Source organism: Xyrauchen texanus, chromosome 30 (genome assembly GCF_025860055.1).
Source record: "Xyrauchen texanus isolate HMW12.3.18 chromosome 30, RBS_HiC_50CHRs, whole genome shotgun sequence".
Classification (NCBI taxonomy): domain Eukaryota; kingdom Metazoa; phylum Chordata; class Actinopteri; order Cypriniformes; family Catostomidae; genus Xyrauchen; species Xyrauchen texanus.
The window spans coordinates 4,536,172-4,548,384 of NC_068305.1; the positions used below are offsets into that span (position 1 = coordinate 4,536,172).

General features: G+C 44.1%; 1 protein-coding gene across 2 annotated transcripts in view; it reads left to right on the forward strand.

Annotated features, from left to right (window-relative positions):
- prkg3 (protein kinase cGMP-dependent 3) overlaps positions 1-12,213 on the forward strand; it is a 130,533-nt gene that overhangs the window by 45,501 nt on the left and 72,819 nt on the right. For both annotated transcript variants that reach the window (XM_052098597.1, XM_052098598.1), the window contains 4 exons: positions 4,053-4,166; positions 4,699-4,804; positions 8,949-9,012; positions 9,133-9,210. In XM_052098597.1, coding sequence (XP_051954557.1) covers positions 4,053-4,166; positions 4,699-4,804; positions 8,949-9,012; positions 9,133-9,210 — 362 coding nt within the window. The remainder of the gene's footprint in view (positions 1-4,052; positions 4,167-4,698; positions 4,805-8,948; positions 9,013-9,132; positions 9,211-12,213) is intronic.

A 12,213-nucleotide genomic window follows, 5' to 3' on the forward strand; every position in this document is an offset into this window, starting at 1 on the left:
TTGGTTCGGACAGACAACACTCGTTGAATGTCACAACTCACCTGTCGTCTCGTCCTCCGGAGTCAGTGGCGGCTCAAGTCGCTGCGAGCCTCTCACATCCCGGGCCACCTTAACAGCACAGCTGACATGCTGATGCAGCAGGTTACGCTCAGGGGAGAGTGGAGACTCCATCCACAGGCGGTCCAGCTGATCTGGAGTCGATTCGGCCAAGCATAGCATGTTCGCTTCCCCAGAATTCTCCAACTGTCCGCTCTGGCCCTCTCTGACCAAGGCTCCCCTTGGCACAGATGCCCTGGCGCACAGCTGGCCCCTGGAAAAGTGTGCATTTTCCCCCAGTGAGCCTACATGCACAGATGTTGTGCAATGTCAGGGAGGACAAGGAGCAGATCATTCTAGTGGACTCTTAATGGCCCTCCCGTACTTGATTCTTGGACCTCATGCTCCACGTGACAGCCCCCCAGAAAATTCCCCTGAGGATGAACCTTTTTTCGCTGGGACGGGGCACCATCTGGCACCCGTGACCAGACCTCTGGAATCTCCATGTCTGGCCCTTGGATGGGACATGGAAGACTTAATTGGCCTACCACACATGGTCACTCAGGCCAGGGCCCCCTTAACGAGGTGCCTGTTGACCTGAAGTGGTGTCTGTTCGCTAAGTGGTGTTCTTCCCGATGCAAAGACCCCCAGAGATGTGCAGTCGGCTCAGTGCTTTCCTTTCTGCAGGAGAGGTTGGAGGGACGGCTGTCCCCCTCCATCTTGAATGTGTGTAGCCGCTATATTGGCACATAACAATGCAGTAGACGGTAAGTATTTGGGAAAGCATGACTTGATCCTCGGGTTCCTGAGAGGCGCGAAGGGGTTAAACCCCCCAGGCCACACCTCGTTCCTGCATGGGACTTCTCCGTGGTCCTTAGGGGTCTTCGGGGATCTCCTTTCAAGCCCCTTGAGTCAGCTGAGTTAAAGGCGCTCTCCTTTCAGACTGACGGCACTCACCTCCATCAAGAGGGTGGTGCAGGCATTCATGCAGGTGTTCTCTGTCAGCAAACCGTGCCTGGAGTTCGGTCTGGCTTACTCTCACATCATCCTGAGACCCTGACAGGGCTATGTGCTCAAGGTTCCCACAACCTCTTTTTGGGATCAGGTGGTGAACCTGCAAGCGCTGCCCCAGGAGGACACAGACCCAGCCTTGGCTTTGCTGTGTCTGGTGCGTGCTCTTCGTTCTTACTCCTTAGCCCACTGGCCGACAAGTCTTTGGAGAGGCTTTCTGTTCTTGGTCATCGTGTTTGTAGTAAATCCTCCCCTCCTTGGGTAGGACCTACCCCGGTGCCGCTCCGCACAACGTGCTTTTCCTCCGACCCGGTAAGACCGTGTGTTGTATTCCACTTAGAAGTCCTCCCCCCCTTCTCGGGGCTGGGTGTGGTCTCCGCAGTATCCTCCTCTTTGGAGGGACACCTCCCAACATGGACCTTATATGGACCTTCTTGGAGATCAATAGAGAGAAGGCTATGTTCATAGCCATGGTCTGTTCCCTGATGGAGGGAATGAGATGTTGTGTCCCTCTTGTCACAACACTGAACCAACCGCTGAAATGGCCAGGTCTTTGGCTCAGCTCCTGAGTATGTGTGTTTGCAAGCAGCGCTCCTTTTATACCTGTCCCAAGAGTGACCCCTAGTGTCAACTCATAGACACAACGTCTCATTGTTACATCAATAACCATGATGTTTCACGCATGCTAAGATATGTGTGAGTGGTGGTGGCGTAGTGGACTAAAACACATAACTGGTAATCAGAAGGTTGACGGTTCAAGCCCCACAGCCACAACCATTGTGTCCTTGAGCAAGGCACTTAACTCCAGGTTGCTCCAGGGGATGGTCCCTGTATGCACTGTACATGCACTGTAAATCGCTTTGGATTATAAATATGTAATCATTTGTGTGACTGTGTATACTAGACCTGAAGGACTTGTTTCTGTTCAGTTCGGTGCGGATACATGCCAAATGCATAAAATAAATAAATATGTAATCATTTGTGTGACTGTGTGTACCAGACCTGAAGGCCTTGTTTCTGTTCAGTTTGGTGCGGATACATGTACCGTTCAGCCCTATCTGTTACTACTTTTAAACCAAAATGGTGCTTATTGTCATGTCAGAGCCGATGCTCGATCGAAGGAACTGAGAAGTGTTTAAAAGAAGAGTGCTAGTGTCTTGTGGTAAATATGGTCATGTGTCTGTGCGCATGAGCGGTCAGATGTGCTTCATGGTCAAAATAGCTTTTAGACGAGGTATTCATTTTAACACAGTCGAGTGATTGCAGGTATGTGTAAAAACACTGAATAGGAGCATTAGACCTCGCAGTGGCTGTCTATTATGTTTTTAATACTAATCAACAGTATCGAAAGCTGTATATAGCTGTATGCTATAAATACCAATTTGGTTCTGTTCAGTTCTCCCAGTTCTGAGAGCTAGTTTATAGAGTATGCATTACACCACTGTTATCTGGCATACTAAATTGGGAATGTACAGCATCACTCCAACACTATGATCCTGAATCAACTCGGTCGAGTAAACCACGCATCTGTATGCATGGTTATTATGCTCTTCTAAATGACTTGATGTGTCAAAATCAATAGAAAATGATCAAAATCATAAAACAAAATGTTATGTGTATCCTGCTGTGTGTTTTTCATTGAGTGTTTGGTGTTCATGTCTGTTTGTCATGAATATGGAAAGTCAAGGGTTTATTACAGTTAAAAACAATGGGCCTCTTTCATGAAACACGAGCAGAATTTGATGCAAATGAGCCACTCTGATGTAAATTATAGGATTCATGAAAGTTTTCATATTATCAAAACGTTAGTGGGTACAATAAAATGTATACCTTTTCCTATCATGTGTAAATCGTGCGTAAGACATCCAACCTTTCAGGCAAACTGTCATGACTACATTTTGATGTAATTTGAATAAAAAAATGGACTAACAATTAAATAAGTGAAATTAACCTTATAATAACATCAATTAGTAAAGAAGAAGAAAAAGTAGTACAAGAAGAATGATTTGTTTTCTCTTTAAATCATGACCATTTAGATTCTTTACTGCTTAAATACATTTTTCCAAAGTATAGTTTTTCCAACTCTGCTTACCGTTTTTCCAGCAGAAGTGCTTGATTTTTCTCGAAATAATTATTGCCCTTTATAGTGACGGGGTGGACAGTTTTTTTTTTATTTGTATTTTTAATTTGAGCTCCATAATTTAGGTTTAATAAATTAGTATATGCATCGGTAAATCACGTTCAGTTGATAACGTATGGTCAATGGTAAAGCAGTTACCCATAAATGAACACAACGTGTGCAGGTGCATACACAGTACAATGGGGGATTGAAAAAAAAAAAAGCCTATACATTGTCCTAGCTATAGCTTGCAAATCGGTGATCTTATTCAGGCATTTTTTTTATTTCTCTGAAGATTCTCCCAGTTGCAGGTATACTATATCACTGTTACATCATGATTTACCCGAGAACTTTCGCGCTGCGAAATGAACCAGAGAAGATTCATGGTTGTGAACATCATTGTCCTGGAGTGAAATAACATTCATGTTAAACCATTTTTATTGACTTCATGAACTATTTGATTCACAAAAGAGCATCATATGACAGCAAAAACATGTGATGTCCTCCCTTTTTTGAGATGCTATTGTGCTTGCTAAATTGAAATTTTATATGAATACACGTCATTACTGTTCCTCGTAGATGTTAAAATCCTTTACCAGTGAGTCTAATGACTTCCTTTTATGGCGTTTTCATGGGCGTAGATTATGATAATTGTTAATGAACATGCACACACCCCCTGTTTATGAATGTTCGGCTTTAACTAACATACACATGTTTTACAAATCTAGTTAAAAGTTTTAGGAAAGGCCCATATTACGAGCAATTTACTTCGAATTTACTCATATTTTACGAACGTTTAATGAATGTGGCCCATTGTGTGTATGAAAGAGAGTATACAAGTTTTAAAGGATGAATTCATGGGCACTTTAATTCCATTTTATGCAAGTGGGGGAGCTGAGGGTCACACAGGCTGGGCGTGACCTGCGGAATTTGACCTCTGGCGATGTGTTTGGGGAGCTAGCCATTCTATACAACTGCAAACGCACAGCATCTGTAAAAGGTCAGTTTTCAGGATTTGGTCACAGGCTATGTTTAAAATTAAACAAATATCTTTCTACATACAAAATGATGTGCAGTGAGTGTATACTGCTTACTATGAAAGAGTATTAAACAGTAATGATAAACCTTTATTTCTTAAACAGTATTATACTACATTTTTGTCACAGGAACTCATAATGTTGCATATGAGCAGTTTCCAGTAGTTATTTTAGAAAGAAAACTTTTATTGTGCAGTCTTAATTATTTTTTTTATTTATTTAAATGTCTTACGGTTTGGTCCAAAAATGTATTGTGGTTGATATTTCTTCCAGTTCATTAATAATCATGTAAATGGAAAGTCCAGTCAAGCGTATTGCATTGTGAAACATGGTATTCTGTGAAGCATCCTCTTTTGTATCTACACATATGAGCAAATAGCAGTCATACAAAATCATCCAATAGGTCATCCATATATTCTATGCCTACAGAAATGTTTCAGCACAGGTAGTGCCTCTGTTGGTGTAATGAATGAGTGTTTTGATGTTGTCTTACAGCCATCACTTCAGTGAAGTTGTGGTGTATAGAGAGACAAACATATCGAAGCATCATGACCAACAATTCCAAGCAAAAACGAGAACAACTGATGGGCTTCCTGAAGACGTAAGACATTTTGATACCACAACACTTCAAGCCACTATGTACTACTGTGCATGTCTAGTTGACATGATGAAATACTTTTGGGAAGTTTACATGTCATGTGGTGGGACATGCTGTACTACATCTAAAACTATTTTCAATAGCATTTTGATAATTGTTTTATAGTGTGACGATGCGGAGGGCAGGGCTATGCACTACGCACGCCCGGCCCCCAATAGCGCTAATCAGCCAAGGAGAGGGATAAATGCAGAGGTATGCGGCAGTTCAGAAGAGAGAGAGCCACATGCAGCTGCAGTGTGTGCGTTTGTGTTTATGTTTTGTCTTTGTTTTAATTTCTCATTAAACCTAAACCTAACCCTAGCCCTTCTCATTAAATATTATTTTGACTGTTCAGCTGGTTCACGCCTCTTCCTTTCCTAGATTTCAGTACCAATGTAACAAGGCTGAACCGGCTGAACAGTCAAAATAATATTTAATGAGAAATTAAAACATGAAGACAAAACTTAAACACAAACACACAAACTGCAGCTGCATGTGGCTCTCTATCTCCTGAACTGCCACATCCTGCTGCATTTATCTCACTCCTCGGCTGAGTAGTCCGATTGGGGGCCGGGCATGTGTAGTCATGGCCCGGCCCTGCCCTCCTCCTTGTCACATATAATTATTTAATTATATTCAATATTATGCAGATTTGATTCATCATATTATTTGAGAGACTACCTGGGAATAGCTGAAGATCTCTTCCACAAGCAATTAAGAAGTCCACAAGCATATAGGGGAGACTAAGTGTCCCCTATATGCTTATGGACTGATTAAGTTGTCACTCTTTTTACTCCAGTCTCTTTTTTAGTGTAAAATTATTTTCAGTCAAAGCAAAGTCATTCCAAAGCAGCTTTGCCTAAAGTCATGCCTTACCCATGGAACCTTGTGCCTTGGAAATATTCAGACACTGAGAGATCTGTCTCCAGCATTGAAAAAGGCCACTCTAGTCCCGAAATATAGAACAAACCACTTAAATGCGCTGTTGTGGAAAATTAAAGCTGAGGTGCACAAATCTCTGTTCACTCTGGCTGTCATCTCTGGAAGTCCCAACACCTTCGACTCAAAAGTTGAGCCCCCTCAACAAAGTAAAGATGTGTCAAAAGGTAGGCCATAAGTTATCAATCTATTATTATTCAAATGCCTGCCAAAGCCTGTGTTCCCCATCTGTCGCTCACTTCCACGTTGTGTCGAAAAAGCGACACTAGGAGTCTCTCTTGAGAGCCTTTTGCATCTCTGATCTATGAGAAAAGGCCAATGAGAAATTGGCAGACAGAATTTGCATGTCCCGCCCCCGGACATACGGGTATAAAGGGAGGGAAATGCTTCTGTTTCATTCAGAAATATGTATGCACTGCGAGAACATGACCATGGCAACGTTGCAGTCGCGGCTTTCCTTCCTCTGAAGGAACGCCACACCAGCCACCCCCTGCGTCACTCCTTCTTTCCACGGGATTGAGGACGACCCAGCTGGCGATGGAGGTGATTTGGGGATGGCAGCGGACGCAGTTTCACCTGGTATGTCCCCACGAACCACCCGCACTAGCTGCTATCGTGGCCCACCACGACACAGTAGACGGCAAGCCTTTGGGTAAGCACAACTTAATTATCAGGATCCTAAGAGGCGCCCGGAGGTTAAATCCCTCCCGGCCGATCCTGTTCCCCTCCTGGGATCTCTCAGTGGTCCTCTCCAGAGACCCCCTTCGAGCCACTAGAATCAGTCGGACTCAGGGCCCTCTCCTTGAAGACGGCCCTCCTGATCACGCTCGCCTCTCTCAAAAGGGTCGGGGACCTGCAAGCGGTCTCTGTCAGTAGCACCTGCCTGGAGTTCGGTCCGGCAGACCCTCACGTGATCCTAAGACCGCGACCGGGCTACGTGCCCAAGGTTCCCACCACTCCCTTCAGGGACCAGGTAGTGAACCTGCAAACGCTGGGCCGGGAGGAGGCAGGCCCAGCCCCTTCGTTACTTTGGCCGGGTTCGTGCTTTGCGTATCTTCTTGGACCGCACGCAGAGCTTTAGATGTTCTGAGCAGCTCTTCGTCTGCTTTGGTGGACAGCGGAAAGGGAACGCTGTCTCCAAACAGAGGCTTTCCCACTGGGTAGTGGATGCCATTATATTGGCCTATCGCACCCAAGCCGTGCCCCCGCCCCCCCCTTGTGGGTCCGAGCACACTCAACAAGAAGTGTTGCATCCTCATGGGCACTGGCCAGGGGCACCTCCCTAGCAGGCATATGTAGAGCAGCGGGTTGGGCAGCACCCGAAACCTTTGCAAGATTTTACAATCTCAGGTTTAAGTCGGTTTCGTCCCGTGTTTTCTCAGGTCCGAGCCGGTTGAACTCTGTACACGCTGACAAACTGACCAGGTGGACCGCTTGCACATAGCGCCTTTACCCCAGGAGATCCCACAAACTCGGCTCCCTGGATGACTCCTCCCTAGCCCTCTGGTCCGCGAGTTTGCCGACCAAGACCAATGCGGGTACTCAATTTACCCTGTACTAGAATAGGTGCTCCACAGGATGGGCTCCCACATGGACTTTTCCCCCTTTGCGTATTTTCTACGGTACGGTCCCCATGCGAGCGGACCCGCGTCTCATTTGGGCAGTCTTCACGGACCCCTGGTCGCCGTGTTTGTAGCAACTCCTCCCTCCCAATGAGGTAGGATCTACCACCGTGCCATTTTCCACATGTTTTCACCATTTTCAAGCCTAGCAATGTTACAGCAGGATTCTCCGCAGCTTGACACTTGTCAAGTATAGGAGAATGGAATGAACAAATTTGTGGGTTAGGTGCTGACATGGTTACAAAGACGAGTTTCAGTCCTAAGAAGGAAACTTGCTTGCCACTCACATGTTATTTTTCCAGCTGTCATTGAGGCCCCAATCTGCTTCCAACAGTTTGCTGTGCTTGCATGCATGTACCTTCGATTGAGCTATCAACAACCACTAGTTCAGGTAACACGGATGCCGCTTGGCCATAGCAGAGCAAGTGACGCACAGGCACATTTCATACATGTGTGAAGGGCCAAGGACAACCTGAAGAGTAGGACCATGGACTGGAATACAGTTCCGCTGAAGGCAAATCTCAAGAATGGCCTGCAGCGAAGCGTACCTGCACATATGCGTCTGCAAGTCGCTTGACAAAAAACAGTCCAATGGATGGACATGAGACAAAGTCTCTCTCTGAGTAACCACCTTTAATGGAGACTTATAAGTGTCCAAATCAAGCAAGAGATATAAAAAAAGGTCAGTCCAACACCCTACATTGGAGGCCAGAATGCCACTGAGGTTTTGTGGTCATCTTACGAATCAAAGCACATAGTTGTGTTTGACTGTGCTCATTGTGTGGTCTCCCACCCAATGGTGGGTGGTGGCTCAGTGCAACTGAATTTTCACTCACTTTTTTGAACATGTTTGTTCCTTTGTACCTTTATGCAGTTGGACATTTTACTCCAGATCTTATAGTACTGTGATATATGGAATACCTTGTGATAACTCACCTGTGTTACAATCAGCAGCAGTCACCCCTACATATAGTTATCAGTGCAGAAGTTTTAAGGCAAAGTTTCCTATCTATATGTTGTGAATAAACAAAATGAGTTAGTAAATGGGTTTTGTGTGCTGATGCTGACGTAGCCTAGAACAATTTGAATTCTGCAAAATATTATGAAGAAATATAAAAAGACACCACTTGAGTCACATATCTGATCTCACTACTGCTGTTTATGTTCTTGGTAAACGCTTTGGAAGATAACATTGCAAAAACATCTTTGACGACAGCATGATTTGTGCCAGGTTGGACGTGGAAAGTAGGTCCCTAAAATGTTGTAAGGACAAGACATTCCTGCAATGTTGTGAAAATACATTTATAATGAGAAAAAACTGTCATCTGTTGGATTTAGTCTGTTGGATAAAGCATGGTAAGCTTTTTACAACCTAAAACAAAAAAGGTTTTTACAATGTTTTTGTGTTTGCTGGTTGCTTTCCTCGGGCAATAATAGCATGAATTTGCACCTAAAAGTTTTGCATCATGTGCACTTTGGATAACTACATCACTGTATGTATAATGTTTGCATATGTATTAGAGCTGCATTATTGTTGTTTCAATCAGAGCTTGTACTCTGAAGGCCCTGAACGATATCCAATTGTCCAAGATCATTGACTCCATGGAAGAGGTCAGTGCAATTTTACTCTTATGTCTATACTAGAGTAAAGTGTTTGTTAATGTAAATGAGTAACAACTATTCTTGGAGTCGTTCCTTGTAATGTTTTGTCTATGTTTGTATCCCTTTAAGGTGAAGTTTCAGAAAAAAGAGGTAATTGTCCGAGAAGGAGCAGAAGGCAATACTTTTTACATCATCCTCAAAGGAGAGGTAAAAGAAAAAACATTTAAACATTTATAAATTACTAAACTGTCCCCTCCTAACCCAACATTCACATGGCTGTTTGGTTTTATAATGAGACCTAGCGAAAATAATTTTGCCATTGATGGTTTTTTAACATCATTATATTGTTTGGAGCATAAGAAACATAAAACAAAAATCATGAATAACATTTATTGTTTGATCCATTTACAAATTGAAGATACCACTGTACTTAGAAACTATTTATACAAAAATCCCACCAAAATTTATATTTCAAATATATTTTAGAGAAATGCAGTCTCATTCACAATAAATATCACAATAATTTTAATTGCATCATAATAATAAATAATCATAAAAGTATTTGTATGCATTTCCCTAAAATATTCAGTGCAACAGATATTAAAATTAATTACTTTTCATGTTTTCTTTTGTTTTTTTTTTACATTGTCACTAGAAAAACTAATGATTTCTGTTTAGAAATAAATTATATTATAAAATCTTTATTTGTACCCTTGTGACTTGCTCATATTGGGGTACCACACTTCATGTTCCAGGCATGAACATGTTTGTAACATGTTCGTGTTAACACTTTTTTGCTACTTATATATTACATCAGAGGCTGTGGTCTTTTTGCAAATTTTAAAAACATTAATAGCTAACTCAAATACTTTCCATCATTATGACAATCAGGGTTTACCTTCATTGAGAATGTTTTGGTGGCCATTGCCGAAGCAAATGTAATGATGGTCATCTTGCGTTCAGCGCTTTGTAAGAGAGACACAAGCAAGTGGGGATTCGAGCAGGTCAAAGAGATATTCCATGTGTATTCCAATGAAATAATTCATAGGATTTTGTTCATTGTTTCCGGTGACAAGATTGCAAGATGGTTGTTTTCTGCACATTGCAATGGCAGAATAACAGAAAAATGCAAGAAACAGCAGCACAGCTCTTTAACAATGGATGACTGTAGCATAACCGCATCATATAATTACTTACCTATTTGTAACCATATAACAAAAATGCACTTGCATTTACACCTTCTTTGAATGTGGTCAGAATCTGTCTGTGACCACCTCTGAATGTGGTTGCAATGATTAGATCTTGATCACAATGCGTCTTGGGCGCATTTAAACCTGTCATTTAAGTGCTATCCGATAGAGATCCACTTACCAAAAACACATGTTAAATCAAGGTGTAAAGAATAAGCATTATGTTATCTACCTGCGTTTAGCTGCTTTTGCAAGCATCTTTCAATAAACTCAGAGCTGTGTGAAAAGTAGTTTTGCAACGGAATACAAGTGTTTCCATTACAAAAAGATGCAATGTTTTATCTGGAAGGGTAAACTTTGTACTTTGTAAAGTTATGGAAGTGTGAGTTTGTGTGTCCTACATTGTGGATGTAATATAGTCTCACCCATTAATTTCCAATCATTCTTGTCTAAATCTCTGTGTGTTTGTGTGTCTATGTGATGGTTGTATTTGTGGGTGTTCCCCTTCTGTCACTCACTCGACAATGTGTTGATGTAGTGACACTAGGGGTCGCTCCTGGGATCCCCAGACATCTCTGATCTTTGAGAAAAGACCAATGTAAATTGGTGAGTGGAATTTGCATGCCACTCCCCTGGACATACGGGTATATAAGGAGCAGGAATGCAACCACTCATTCAGACTACTTCGGAGCCAAGTGGTTGTATTCACTGAGCTGAATTACTCTGCCGATCCATTCATCTCTGAGTCCAGTAAAGCTGTTGGATTTACGGCACATTACAGCGGCTTCTGAGTGCAGAGAATGCCCCTGGGTACTTCAGCAGCCTAAAAGAGAATATTTTTCCTCAAAAAGAGTATATTTCCCTTCTAAAAGAGTGTCACTCACAGAGAGTGTGTTTTTAAAAATGCCTTTTCAGTTTGTGTATATTTCCTGGTTGCGATCATTACCTCTCCGCTTCCCACGGCCACTAGCGCTGCCTCACGTGTTGGGCGCTTCCCACACGGGGACAGCGTTCATGGACAGGTCCCGTTCTCACTGCGAGAGCATGAATATGGAAACATTGCGGTCGCTGCTTTTCCTAGGGAAAGCCCCGTAGCAGCCCCCCACTGCAGTCCTTCTACCTACGGGTTCGAGGCTGCATCGGCACTGGAAGTGATTTGGGGATTTCAATGGGAGCTGCTCTGCCAGGAAACCCGCTGTGGACCTCCCAGGTGGTTAGCGTGATCACAGTGCACCTTGGCCCACAGAGCACCACCACCTGGCGGAGCTGTCTGAGACTCCTGTCCAGGGCCTGTAGGTCATCACTGATGACTAAGGCCGGCAGTGCTGCTGGATAGGCCGCTCAGCCCTGCACACCACGGCTCTCCTGCAAGTACACCAAGCCGAGGCGCTCAAAGAACTGAGAGTAGTTCTGACCTGAAATTGATGTAGGAGCTGCGATCGGCAACCGATCTCGCTCTCTGGGTGACGAAGGTCATGGTGTGGTTTTTCGGGCAGGCAATGTTCACTCTGGTGGTCCAGGAGCACCAACATTGGCTCAACCAGGTAGAATCAAGGGATTGGAATCAACAAGGTATGATTCCTTGGTGCCCCAGTCTCCCAGGTTGGCCAATTCGGCGTCACCACAGAGGACTTCGCACAGCAATCCTCAGCGGTCAGAAAGCAGACAGGGACCATACAAAACATCCTGCCCCGGCACGACTCAAGGTCCCACACCCCATTTGCTCGATGCCAAGTGCGTCCCCCTGCTGCAGCAACACTGGCTCCGCCACAGTCCACCCCAATAGGCCGGCCTCAGCATGGAGCCACCCGCAGAAAGTAGATGCTATCAATATCACGGCCGATCGTCAAGAACCCAAGAAAAGCTTCAAAGTGCCCCCGAGATGGGCAGTCCAGGAAGTTGGAGTTCCGCTGCACAGGAGCTGTTAAGAGCACCATTCCTTCCCCCGGTGGAGGGCCGGGCGGAGGATCCCTGTTTACCTTTTCTTATCATTTCGCCGCATGCCCCAAGGGCGTCCTGG